General features: G+C 37.9%; 2 protein-coding genes across 2 annotated transcripts; one reads left to right on the top strand and one right to left on the bottom strand.

Moving 5' to 3' along the window:
• Nucleotides 1–1,282: 1,282 nt before the first annotated feature.
• On the bottom strand, nt 1,283–5,390 carry MONOS_18140 (uncharacterized protein; the record flags this gene model as incomplete). Its single annotated transcript, XM_067871130.1, has 2 exons — nt 1,283–2,411; nt 2,452–5,390. 2 exons carry the CDS (start codon nt 5,388–5,390, stop codon nt 1,283–1,285), a joined length of 4,068 nt encoding a protein of 1,355 aa, XP_067721208.1.
• Nucleotides 5,391–7,932: 2,542 nt separating this feature from the next.
• Nucleotides 7,933–9,562, top strand: MONOS_16312 (uncharacterized protein; the record flags this gene model as incomplete). The annotated part of the gene is made up of 3 exons (XM_067869226.1): nt 7,933–7,999; nt 8,069–8,565; nt 8,640–9,562. The coding sequence occupies 3 exons, from the start codon at nt 7,933–7,935 to the stop codon at nt 9,402–9,404; spliced, it is 1,329 nt and encodes a 442-aa protein (XP_067721207.1). The 3' UTR covers nt 9,405–9,562.
• Between the last annotated feature and the right edge of the window lie 4,674 nt (nt 9,563–14,236).

Here is a 14,236-nt window from a genome sequence, read left to right as displayed (position 1 = left end):
TTTCAATGATCATGCTGGGAGATTCTGTCAACTGCGTTTCTCGTTTCTCTTTTTTCACATTTTTCAACAATCTTTCCGTTTTTCACAATTGATTGTTTGATGTCTAAATTTTTTTTGAAAGGTTCCTTTTGTGAAAATTTCAGATGAAAATGAAAACCGAATATTTTCATCAAATATTCACCTGAAAATTTGACAAAAGGAACTTTTCAAAAAAATTGATATATTTCATAGGAAATTCAACAACAACAACAACCAATGAAGAAAGATAGAAGAAAAGAAAGAAAAAGAATTTGAACATGAATATGAAAAATCAGAGATTTTGAAATTAAGCTTTCTTAATCGAATTTGTTTTTTATTTGAAAACTCTTTTTGAAGAAATCAACATCAAAATGCTGCAAAATTTTTTGTTTTTGGAATGCCCATTTCTTTATCATTATTATGTTTCAGCCATTTGTTGAAATCAAAAAATGCATTTGAAAGCTTCAAAAATAATTTTTTTTCCCAACATAACAAAACTTGAGGCTGAGAAAAACTTATGACCCAATAAAATAATGATAATAATAATTTTTTTTGGAAGTACATGAACAAAAAACAAAGCACTCAAAACAACACAAACAAACAAATAAACAAATTAAAACAATTGAGAAATTGAGGAAAAGGGGAATAAAAAAATTCAAAAACAGATTGTTGCTCTCTTTCATCTGCAACAAAAATGTCAAAAACATGCTGGAAACGCTCCCAACTTCTCAAAGTCAAAAGCCAATAAATCCAATTCTTTTTTGCAAAAGAGCCTCACAAGAAATTTCATCGAACAAAGCAAATAACAGAAATAGATAAATATAATTACAAATACTGGCTGATGCACAAATCAAATGCTGAACAAAAATATCAAACACTCTGAAGAATTTCCACAACCACAACGATAACAGTCATGAAATAACTAACTTTCACGAACAAACCTTTCTTTTTCGAAATATCTCAAAATCAAGAGAAGGAAAAAAAAGAGAGAGAAAATAAAAAAGATAAATGAAAAGACAATTGAAACAGAAACAACACACTCAACAGTTATCGCTTGATGGAAATTATTCTAAAAAATCAAAATAATTGCATTGAAAAAAAAATCTAAAATCAAAAAGTATTTTTTTAATCTTTTTCCACCACTCTTCAAACAAGTGGAAAAACATTTCAAAACAAAGAATGAAAGAAAGAAAAAAAGAAAGAAAGAAAAAAGTTGAAATAATCAGAACGATCCACCAATAAATCCCATTTCCAATGCTCCTTGCTAATTCTTCTCATCCGCAATCCGCTTGTATTGCCTTCGCTTCCTCTTTCTCACCACACAGGCAACAATTACAACCCCCACAACTGCAGCAACTGAGCACACACTCACAGACACAATGACTGCCACCAGCTGCGCTGTTGTCAGCTTCTTCGGATCTTCTTTCTTCTGCTTCGCCAGAGTGATATACTCTGTGCTCCTTTTCTCTCCTTCGGATATTCCGCTCGGGTATCTCAGCCGGCAAACCAACGATGTGTACTCGTCGCCATCCAGCAGCGATGATGGAATCTCCACTCTCATCTCTGTCTCGTTCACATACTCAGAAACAGGGCATTCAATCCACTCCTTCCTTCCCCCCACTCTTTTCTTCGATGCTTCGACTGTAAGTCCACACGGAAACAGATAGCACCCCTGAATCACAGCGCGTGCTCCTTCGTCTGACTCGATTTTCCCGCCTTTTCCTTGCTCTGCTGTCTCCTTCGCCTTTTTGATCATCGTTGCATTCTTCAAAACAGGACTGAAGAAATACGAGTCCATATTTTCTGCCGCACGCCCACCCACCTCCACCTCCACAAGCATCCCAAATGGCCTTCCCTCCAATCCATCGCTCCCAGCAGCCAGGCTGTTGATGAAAAGCGGCTTCTCTCTCTCTTTTTCCAGAAATCGAATGTTGTTCCGCAGCGATGCAAACTTCTCCCAATCCTTCCCAATCGGGTGATTGTTCACAAAGCTGCAGTTGTTCAAGCTCAGACACGATTGCGTTCCATAAATCGCTCCTTCGCCGATGTCCACAAACCTGCTGTCCTCCATCTCCACAAAAGATTCTTCCTGCAGACAAACCAATCCACAATCCCACAAACACAGCTGGCTTTCCTCTTCTCCAACTCCATTCATCCCATCCCTGCTTGCAAATGGCTCCTCCAATCTCAAAACACTGCTCCTCTTCTCCTCTCCTTCTTTCCCATCTTTCCATTCCTTGTGCTGCTTGCTGCTTGTGATGTTTCCGTTTCTCCCGTAAATGACCAGCTGCGTGAATGTTTCCCATCTATGCCCGAACACTATCAGCCTGTACGGAAGCGCTCTTCCTTCTCCCCCTTTCACATTTTCTCCTTTCAACCCGGTGTACCACGGCCTGAAGACAACATCTGTTATTTTCAAGAAGCTTTTCGAACAGATCACATCCAGCGCATCCCCCCTCAACCGCATCCGGATACTCCATGTCAATGTGCTCAAACTTCAGATAACAATTGTCCATATAAAACACAGCTGTCGACTCCTCCGCTTTCATATTCGCCCCAATTCGAAGGATGCCCCGATTCTTCTCTGCGCCTGACAACATCTTCCAAGTTGTGCCTGATCCCTGTTCCCACTCAGATGAAGGGACAGATGCAGAAGTCAGCGTGACAAACTCGTCAATCAAAAACGGCTCGTTTACGAAAACTCTTCCAATCACATGCATCGTCATAACTTTAACATGGATTCCATGCTCGATGGCGGTGCTGAGCAGATCGCACGGTCTTTCTTTTGCTCCACAGACCTTGTCGTCGCTCGCCTTCGCTCCTCCAACATAAATATTCTGAGAATGGTAAGGCAGTCTGTTCGCTTCGTCGCTCAGAAGATCAACAACATTCGCCTCTCCCCCTTTCCTTTCTTCCAAAAGCATCAGATTCGCTTTTCCATATATCTCTTCCATCTCAAATTCAAACAACTCCTCTTTTATCTGCTTCCTTCCGCTCGGAAACGAAAGATACACAAGCTCTCCTCGGTCTGCCCAGCACTCACTAAATCTCATCCCGTTCAATCTCAAATTCACTGCTCCTGTGATTTCATCGCCAACTCGAATAAACATCGCTCCGCCTTTCGACTCTTCGTTCAGCATCAACCCCTGTCCATCTGAAGTCATTTGCGCACCTTTGCACGAGCAATTTTTGAATTCAGCACCGTAAAAGCTGTAATAATTCCCATTCCCAATCTCCAAATGCAGCACTCCTCCCAGTCGATGTTCCGTCGATCTGCAGTTAGAAAACTTTCCATCGTTAAAGCTCAGTTGCCTGCACCCCGCCAAAATAGTAACAATTGACTGTGCTGTACTCATCGTGGAGACCGTGTCCATGCTCAATCTTATCAAATCAACATATTCCCCAGCTTCCACCAAGACGAGCGCAAAAGAAGATGTGAAATGAGAGATAAAGACTTCGTTCATGTATAGAGTTCCCATTTTGCATTCGATCAGCACACAGTTTAGAATCTGTTGAGAATCGGTGCACGAGATATTCACTCGGTAGATGTCAGCACACGCCCTGTCTCCATCACACACAAACAGGCCATTGTCTCTCCCGCTCTGTCTCGTTGTGTCCACTTGCACATCTGCTCTGTACAGCCCAAAATTCGCATTTTGCCGCACATTAAACAGCCCCTCGCCCGGATGCGCCTTCGCTTCGTCCAGCACTGTTGTGATGCTGATCACGTTGTCTTTTCTGTTTGCAACTTTGGCCGACCTTTCTTCAATCATTATTGGCTCGGCGTCGTATTTGTTGCCGTCTTCTGCTGCATACACAGTAAATGCTCTGCCTGCCAGGCAGTTCAACAGAGCCTGCTTCATCGTCTTGCAAGCCATTTTCCCCCTTCTGCCGCATTCCGCGCTGTCTTCTCCGTTTTCTCCATCGACATCGATATCCAGTGTGTCAAAGCGCAGCCAGTCCTCATAAAATACAATTGCTCCATCTTTCTTTATCGCTCCAACTCGATGGTCTTTCGTCACGCTGAAGGAATCTGCATCAAAAGGCGTTCGGCTCATTTCAACGTCTCCTTCACTGCACAGCGCAAGATCATTTCCGCACTGTCCTGCTGAGTTGTCACTGAAGAAACAGTTTTTGAACAAAATTTCGTCGATCAGCCTTGTCTCTTCTCCCAAATGTATTGCCATCCCTCCGCCTGTCTTTGCCTTGCATCCCCGAAATGTGCCGTTTCTGCATTCAAATCCTGCCATCTGCGTCAGATCACGTATCACCAGCCCTCCTCCATCGGCAGCTGCCTCACAGCTGCGAAACTCCACATTTTCCAACTTCACTTTCCCTTTCATCGCACCAATCATCGCCCCTCCCCCACGAACAGCCCTTCCCCAATCAAATATTGTATCGACAATGTTCAGTTCACTCTCCGGGTGCATCATCTCAAAATAGATGCAGCCACCATTTTCTGATTTCTGCGATTGCATCGAAGATATCTTGCATTCAGATATAGTAATCGCCACTTTTTTGTCTGCCCCACTTTTCGCTTCGAGCAGCGCTGGCCCTGCATTTGCCCTCTCAACAGAGCCAAAGTGGCTTCCTTCCAGCGTGAACGAAGACCGAAGTTCCAGGGCACATTCTTTTTCAAGCTTTGCATGGTCCATTTGAAGACTCTTCAATTTTTGAACAGCAACATCTTCGGATATGTGCAGGATGGCCGCACTAGAAAGATAGTAATACCCCAAGTAACCCCAATGAAATCCATCAATTGACAATTTTCCTTCTGTTATTCTCAATATCGAAAATGGCGCATATTCATCTGTCCATTTTTGAAAACATATTCCGACATGCCTTATCGTCAAGGCTCCGCCAACGCCCCTAGAAAGAATCACCGCGGAAGAGGCTTCTGCTTCCTTTGATAGCTTATCAGTTTTGAATGGAATAAGATTAAACATCAAATGTTCCAGCGTCAGTGTTTTCTCATTCACCATGTGGGACTTCCCTTTCGCAACAATGCCATCCAATTCAAAATCAAGTGTTTTGCCCGCGCCCTGCTTCGATGCTGCTGCTATCCCAAGGCTGAAATCTTTCAAAAACTGAAAACCGTATGGAATTTCAGCGGAATCAACAATTTTGACGGACTTATCTCCAGGGCCTTCCCCAAGCAGCTCAATCCCTTTCGCAATTGTTTTGCACGGATCTGCTTCACTTCCACAGTTCTGCTTCGAATCGTCTCCTTTTTCAGAAACAAAAACGGCATCAACAGCTGCCTCGGGACAGCCATCGGAAAATGCATTTGACCGATTTTTGTTATCGCGCTGCGGAGCGGGACAACTGGCAAACAGACAGTTCGCGAGAATCAAAGTCAAAAACATTTTCATAGAAAGACAATTGGTTGTTGATCAACAAAAAGAAAATAATTATCAAAAATGTTCTTGTTCCAAACAATCTTTTGAAACGCTTCGTCTCGGAAAAACTGCGCCATGCTCCAGATATTTTTTTCTTCCTGGGGTTGCAGTTTTCGCATTTCGGAATGCACATCAGAAAGAAAAAACAACATATTTTCTGCTGTTTGAGTAAGAAGAAAAAGAGACATATTTTTGTGTCGACGAATAATATTCCATTTTTATTCCGAAATATTTTTCCTTCCACTTTTTGTATGTTTCACACACACAAAAATAATTACAACAAATCATTCATTCAAAGAAAATGAATCGAAACAGTTGCTTCAAAACAAAAATTGCAACAAAACAAGAATCCCCAAAGCAACTTTTTCATTTGATTCTTTCATTTGTGTTTCACGAGAAGGGATTTTTTTTGAAAAGGAAGATCAAAGCTTATGTGGTGCTGTTTTCCCAGCGAATGAGGGCAACTGAGGCTTTGGAGAGGCGTGAAACTATTCTCATTGGCCCATTGCTATTCACTCGCCCCGATCTTCTTCGCGATGACATTCATCCCATTTTCTCGGGAAAGACAGCGCTTCATATGTTGAAGCAGAATCGATTTTCCTGATGATGGAGCTTCCCATTTTTTCATTTTCTTCCATCCCAGCTTCCTCTCTTGGGTTGTGTTTGGCCATCAGTTTCTCTTCGTTGTTGATTCTGCCTTCAAGCAAGTGCTTTTCCACTTTCTCTCCCACAAATCTTGAATCGGTGCACTCTGGTGCGTTCGTCCTCTCTCTTTCCTCTTCTCATTGACACCTTCAAATGTGCCTGCGTCTCTCAACAACTTGAACCATATCCACATCATCCACACATCCTGCGCTGCTGATGCTGACTGAACGGTCATTCAGAACATCAGAAGGACCACCACACAGAACAGCATGCTCGCGTCAGTCACAAACAGAACACGCAAAGCAGCAGAGACTTCTTTTTGCAAATGCTCATCTCACAGCATGCCCACAGCTCCAGAAACAGAACAGACAAAGGAATCGCCAATGTTGCAAAGCAGAGACCTCCACAATTCATTCCCATCTGCTGCTATTTGCCGCATCAAGAAAAGGTCAATCTCCAAAATCACACACACACACACACACACGAAGTGAACAGCAGAAGGCAAAGCGAAGCAAATGGCAGTTCGTTTTCTTGAGGCAAGGAAAATTGAATATTATTCATGACAGTTGTGAGTGAATGTCTGCAGATGGCTGAGGAAAGGGAATTTGGTTGCAGGGGAAGCAAGTATGAAGGAGATAAAGACGATCCGCTGTTGAAGAAGATGCACAGAATCCAGCGGATGCAGAAACAGAAACAGAAACAGAAACAGAAACAGAAACTGAAACTGAAACTGAAACTGAAAAAGATGATGATGATGAGCTGAAATCGAATGATATTTTTTCAGGCCAAATGTTGAACATGGAACTGAAGAAGCTGTTGTGGAACAGCAACATTTTGAATTGCCCTTGTGACAAATTATGTAAGGGCTGAAAACATGTTGCAAACAAAGCAAATCATGATTGACTCAATTTTTTTTTCCCCCAAAAGGGTGCAACAAAGCAGAAGATGCAAATCAATGTGGAGCAAAGCTCAGCAACACAACGAGAGACAACTTTTCTTCGTTTGGATCGTTCTATCAAAGGCTCGATTGCCTTCATAATCGCAATGCACAAAATATTCTTCTGAGAAAAACTTCGATCATCCAGTTCATTTCCTTCACTCATTTATTGTCATTTTCCTGCCTTCTAATTGGACAACAGCTTTCTTTGTTGAAAACGCTTCAATGTGTTTCTCTTCTTTTTCAAGAATTCCAAATTGAAAAACAACTTGTTTTTGCTCCTCTTAACACAGCTGTTAATTCTTGCTAAACTTGTTATCATCACCAATCACAGAAAGAGTTGAATGAAACCGCGTTTAATCCACATATTCCTTTGTTTTCAGTCTATTATTCTATTCAAAGCTCCTTTTCTTTTTTATCCTGCTTCACAAAGCAAACTAATCACCTTTTCAAATGCAAATCAGACATTTTGCTATTCTAAGGGCTGCAAATGGAAATATCTTCACATTAATCGAGAGACTCACACCATCTTGAATATGGCAATAAACAACAGAAACCATTGTCAACTGTTATTCATTCAAAGGCATTTCATATGAAAAAACAAGAAAATGAAAGCCAAATTTGACGATTTCTTGTGATTGCCTCCAACCATCACTGGGAATAAATCGCATTATTCATAGATGGATTATATTTGATATTCTCTTATTTTGTGGATGGACAATTTCGTTTTGAAAAAATAAACAATGATTCCGATCATTACAGCCATAACAACAAATCCAAATTGTTGAATCGTTGTTCTTCTTCTCAATTACTCTCTTAAAATATTAACACTTTAAAGATAAGTTTGAATACTGAAATTAAAATGACTATGTTACCTGTTCATTTTTCTATTTTTCCGAACTGTTTTGTTTTGTATCTGTGTGCTTGAAGAAAATGATGTGTCTTCAGGATGACGCAATACAAAAAATACAGAAGATGAATATCACAGAAAAGTTCAATGGTTTGCAAACATTGATATTTTTGAATTTATGATTACTGTTTCTCCTTTTATTTTCCGTTTTTTTTGAAGTTTTGTTCAACGAACTGGACCATTGCACTGAAATTGAACAGAAACAAAAAATCGAAGAAATAAGGGAAATTATGGATGAGATGGACGAAGATGAAATTGAATCCATTTTCACAATTAACAATTTGAACAAAATTGGAAAAATGATTGAAGAAAAAAACATGACATTGGACAGGGCTATTTTGCTGTCAAAGCACATTGGATATTGCAAAGCGCTGACTGGAGCATGGAGCGACCATTATTACGATTCTGAACTGAGCAAAAGATTTGAGAAGATGATTGTTGAAGAAGATGAGAAAAAAGAAGAAAAGAATGAAAGACTTCTTGTTGATCTTTGCGAATGCCATTTAATCACAAGTAAATGTTTTATACCAGACAATGTTATTGTTATTTGCATGCTACACCTTCTGAAAGCTGCATCAAACAAGAAAGAAAACGAAGAAACACAAAAAGAAGTGGAAATGGCTTTGGTGGCTTCGAGCAATATTTGGTATTGGGTGGTGTGCACTTTTTGTTTGTTTGTTAGTGCAATAATTTTTGTTTCATTTATTGATTTCTCTCAAATTTTTATTAGGAAATAAAGCAAGAACGATATATCAATGAAATCAAAGAAATCATCGAATATCATCAAAAACGCCACAATCTGTCGAGATTCGCGTATCAATCTGCTTGGGATTTTTTGATAAATAGATTTAATTTCGACAAAAGATTGGGAGGAATGATAATGAATGAACTGCATTTTGTCAGAGAAGCAGTGAAGGAACTGGAAGATCTGACAAGATGCGTGGATTGGAAGAAGAAAAAAGAGGAAATGAGCAGAGAAGAAGCGAAAGAAGCAAATGTTGTAAAGAGATGGATCAGAACGTTGAAATCTTTCTTCGAGGCATGCAATTTGTGGAATAAAGAACTTGCTGGGCTTGTCAGCAGTGTTGTGAATGTATTTCGGGTGGCAAAGGATAGTCATAGAGAAATTTGCAGAAGATGCATTCATTCCTTGAAAGAAGCAGCAATAAGCAAATCAGTGAAAATTGAAGATTTGTTGAAGAGCAGATCTATGGATGTTGTTTTTGAAGAACTTCATCAGCCAACATTAAGTGACGAAATCAATTTATATTGCTTTAGATTCTTTGAGGGTCCCTCAAGAAAATTGGAAGAAAGCACAGACGATGAAATAGATGAAGCGAAAAGAAAAAGGTTGAAAAGGAACGTGTTTGAAAAGATGGAAAACGAAGGATTCGAAGATGTGATCATAAGCTTTGAGGAAATATTTTCATTTTTAGTGTATAAATTTGAATGCACAATTCCAGGATATTCAACAGATTATTTTGTAAATGTTTGAGAAAGTGAAATGATATTTATTCTGTAACTCAAATTTTTTGTTTATTTTTCATTCAGTATTTTGTCACATTAACAAATGTAAAGTTAGTTTTATATCTTTTTCTTTTTCACTTCATTAAAATTCTGTAAAGTGAAATAACATGAAATATAACATTCAAATCCTTCTATTTTGGGATTAAGAAAACTCAAAAAATCCCATCTGCTCAGAAGTTTCATAAAAAAATAATCATCATTTCCTTCCATTTATTATTTCATTGCCTCTTCTCCGCTTTTTTTGGAATTCCTGTGAATTTGTTGAAATGATAAAGAGAAATGAAACGAGAAAAAACCGATAGATGTTTGAGAAGAAGCGAATGAACACGAAGAAAAAGAACTTTCTTTTGATTTTTTGTGACCAATTCTTGATTCTCAACTTCAAAAACAAAAAATCCTACCAAATCCTCTTCCTCTTCAGTCTGACATCATTTTTCATTCCCTCTTTTTCTTTCATTTGGAAAGCTTTTCTCTTTCATCTTAAAATTCTGCTTGTTTTTTGATCAAAAACTTTTCAGCCAAATACAGTTAAGAAATAAGAAGACGAAGAGGAGGATGATAATGAAAAGGAAGAATATGAAGATGCAATCTTCAAATCGTGAAGAGCACGTTCTTGCAAAAAAAATCTGTTTTTCATTCATCTTTTGTTCGCTTGGATTGTTAATTTGACTCTTGAATCAAACCTGCTATGAATTTTAAAATGCTTATTTTGCAAAAATTCTCAAAATGGAAACAAATGTTAACAAATATCGATAAAAGTCAATATTTCACAAGTTTCAGAAACATTTGAAAAACAACAATTGAAATAATTGTGAAGAAAAAAGATATTTTAAAGACATAATTGAGTGAGGCGCAAATTTTGTAAGATATGAAAACATAATCACACAAAAAATAAGACAATGGAACTTTTCAAACAAATTAGAAAGATTTCTCTACATACACAATGTTTGTTAAAAAAAATAATAATAATTTTGATGTGAGGAAATTTTCACAGCGAAAACCCATTTATAAGACCCTTCAACTCTGCCAGTTCGTTTATCAGATTCAGAGCATTTTCTTTCTTGAATTCCGTGGTTGGAGTGGTTGCTAATTCTTGACTTGCAGTTGGCAGATCTTCAGGCAACGCAGATGCAGATGTCTCACCAACAGATGTGCTGTATTCTTTCCAGGCTTCCTTTTCTGTGCTTTCATCGGTTTTGCATTTTGGCTTTGAAAGGTGAGCAGAAAGTTGATCTTTCAGACTCTCAGACGAGTTCTCATTCCAAACGTGAGAAATGATATTGGCTGGTTCATTCAGAGAAGGAAAAGACAATATGAGTTAAACAGAAGAAGAAAAAGAAGAAGGACCGATTGAATAAATGAAAACTGATGTTGTGCAAGTGAATGATTGTTTAAGTGAGATTGTAGCATAAGCAGAAGATGATAATGAGAAGAATAATTTAAAAGAATGAAGAATCCACAATTTGTGTAGAATATTCTTATTGCCCATCCAAAAAAGCTGCTTTTGAAAGAAATCTTTTCTTCTCTCTTCTCTCTTTTTCTTTTTCTTTCGTTTGTTCATTTGCTTCTGTCCGTCTCTTCTGAAACTTTGTTTCTTTTTCATTCCATTTTTCTTTTTCTTTTTCTTTTCTCTGCTGAAGATTTAATTCAAAGAATTGGTTCGAAAAATTGTTTTACAGATGCACAAAATAATCAAATGAATCTCTTGACGGTTGGTAATCTGGATTGTCGCTTATGATATTCAGCAGCGTTCCATGAAAGCTTGTGATGATGTCTTCGTATCCTTCTTCTTCCATCTTTTCAAACAACTCCATTTTTGTTGCTTTTCTTTTCGCTTCGTCGATTTCATCATTTGCATTTCTTTTCAATTTTCTGGAAATTGCAACAAAAAATTCTTAACAACTGAATGTGTTTGAGTCTTCAATTGTTATTTGCTGAACTTTCTCCAAAAACACATCAACAGCTCCACTTTTAACCAATCCATCAATTTGAAAATTTCCTTTTTCCACCAAAGTTTCTATATATTGAATGCACATCTCACAAATTTCTCTGTGATTTCCCTTTGTTGCTCGAAACACTTGAACAATGCTCCCAATAAACCTTTCATTCTCTTCACTCCTCGATTTGCATGGTTCAGCGAAAAGCTTCAACATTCTGATCTATCTCTTTGAAATATTTGCTTCTTTCATTTCTTCTCTGCTCACTTCCTCTTTTCTCTTCTTCCAATCCACACATTTCGATATTTCTTCAAGCTTTTTTGCCGCTTCTCTCGCAAAATGCAGCTCGTTTGCAATTAACCTTTCCAAGTCTTCGTCACAGAACAATCTGTTTATCAAAAACTTCCAAGCAGATTGATAGGCAAGTCGAGTCAGATTGTTGTGTTCTTGATGATATTTGATGATTTCTTTGATCTCATTTAGGTAAAGTTCTTGTTCGATAAATTTATAAAAAAATGAAAAAATTCAATAACTTCAAAAAGGAAATAGAAGTGCTCATACATAATATTTAGTATTACACAAAGCCAGCAATGCCATTTCCACGCCTTTCTGGACTTCTTTGCTTTCCTCTTTCCTCAATGCAGCTTTCAGAATGCAAGGCACAATGATTGATATCCATTCCTTTGAGAAGTTGGATCTTAAGGAAGCATAGCATTCGTAAAGATCAACAAGAAGCCTTTCATTCTTTCCTTCTTTCTTCTCATTTTCAAAAGCAATCATCTTCTCAAATCTTTTGCTCAAAGATAAATTTTCAAAGCCAAAAAACCGTATGTTAATCAGTGCTGTGCAATATCCAATGTGCTTCATCAGCAAAATGACATTGTCCAATGTCATGTTTTTATTTTCAATCATTTTATCGATTTTATTGAACAATTCCTCTGAAAAAAATAGATTCAAATTCATCTTTATTCATTCTATCAATCAATTTATTCAATTCCTCAATTTTCTGTTTCTGATTGTCTTCAAAGCAATCTTTCAGTTCTTCCAACAATTCTTCAAAAAAAAAAAAAAAAAAGAAAGAAAAAAATGCAAATAACATGAATTCATTGTTGTAGTGAACGCAAGCCTGTTGCATTTTTAGTCATTTCATTCTCCTGCTTCTTTGAAAATGAATTTAATTCAGAAGACATCCAAAATTTTATCATTCATATCAAATTCGTATATGTTTGGATAGAAGAAGTTTACAAAAAATTTTATCCTTCAAACAACCATTTAAATTTCAGTCCCCAAACCATCATTTTTTGCATTGGTATTTTTTGCAAGGTTTAAATAAATAAGAAAATCATAAATTATTGGCGTATGTTGTTATGGATGTTCTGATCGTCATCATTTTTTGTTTTTCAAAACGAAATTATCCATCCACAAAATAAGAGAACATCAGATGTTATCTGTCTCTGAATTGTGAGAATTATTTCCAGTGGTGGCTGGGGCAATCACAAGAAATCGCCAAATTTGGCTTTCATTTTCTTGTTTTTTCATATGAAATGCCTTTGAATGAATAACAATTTTCAATAGTTTCTGTTGTTTATTGCCATATTCAAGATGGTGTGAGTCTCACGATTAATGTGAAGATATTTCCATTTGCAGCCCTTAGAATAGCAAAATGTCTGATTTGCATTTGAAAAGGTGATTAGTTTGCTTTGTGAAGCAGGATAAAAAAGGAAAGGAGCTTTGAATAGAATAATAAACTTAAAATATAGGGATGTGTGGATTTAATGCAGTTTCATTCAACTTTTGCTGCTATTGGTGATGAAAACAAGTTCAGCAATAATTAACAGCTGTGTTAAGAGGAGCAAAAACAAGTTGTTTTTCAATTTGGAATTCTTGAAAAAGAAGAGAAACACATTGAAGCGTTTTCAACAAAGAAAGCTGTTGTCCAATTAGAAGGCAGGAAAATGACAATAAATGAGTGAAGGAAATGAACTGGATGATCGAAGTTTTTCTCAGAAGAATATTTTGTGCATTGCGATTATGAAGGCAATCGAGCCTTTGATAGAACGATCCAAACGAAGAAAAGTTGTCTCTCGTTGTGTTGCTGAGCTTTGCTCCACATTGATTTGCATCTTCTGCTTTGTTGCACCCTTTTGGGGGAAAAAAAAATTGAGTCAATCATGATTTGCTTTGTTTGCAACATGTTTTCAGCCCTTACATAATTTGTCACAAGGGCAATTCAAAATGTTGCTGTTCCACAACAGCTTCTTCAGTTCCATGTTCAACATTTGGCCTGAAAAAATATCATTCGATTTCAGCTCATCATCATCATCTTTTTCAGTTTCAGTTTCAGTTTCAGTTTCTGTTTCTGTTTCTGTTTCTGTTTCTGTTTCTGCATCCGCTGGATTCTGTGCATCTTCTTCAACAGCGGATCGTCTTTATCTCCTTCATACTTGCTTCCCCTGCAACCAAATTCCCTTTCCTCAGCCATCTGCAGACATTCACTCACAACTGTCATGAATAATATTCAATTTTCCTTGCCTCAAGAAAACGAACTGCCATTTGCTTCGCTTTGCCTTCTGCTGTTCACTTCGTGTGTGTGTGTGTGTGTGTGATTTTGGAGATTGACCTTTTCTTGATGCGGCAAATAGCAGCAGATGGGAATGAATTGTGGAGGTCTCTGCTTTGCAACATTGGCGATTCCTTTGTCTGTTCTGTTTCTGGAGCTGTGGGCATGCTGTGAGATGAGCATTTGCAAAAAGAAGTCTCTGCTGCTTTGCGTGTTCTGTTTGTGACTGACGCGAGCATGCTGTTCTGTGTGGTGGTCCTTCTGATGTTCTGAATGACCGTTCAGTCAGCATCAGCAGCGCAG

The sequence above is a fragment of the Monocercomonoides exilis genome, assembly GCF_001643675.1.
Source record: "Monocercomonoides exilis strain PA203 chromosome Unknown scaffold48-729018, whole genome shotgun sequence".
NCBI lineage: Eukaryota > Preaxostyla > Oxymonadida > Polymastigidae > Monocercomonoides > Monocercomonoides exilis.
This window is presented reverse-complemented; position numbering and strand designations above follow the sequence as displayed.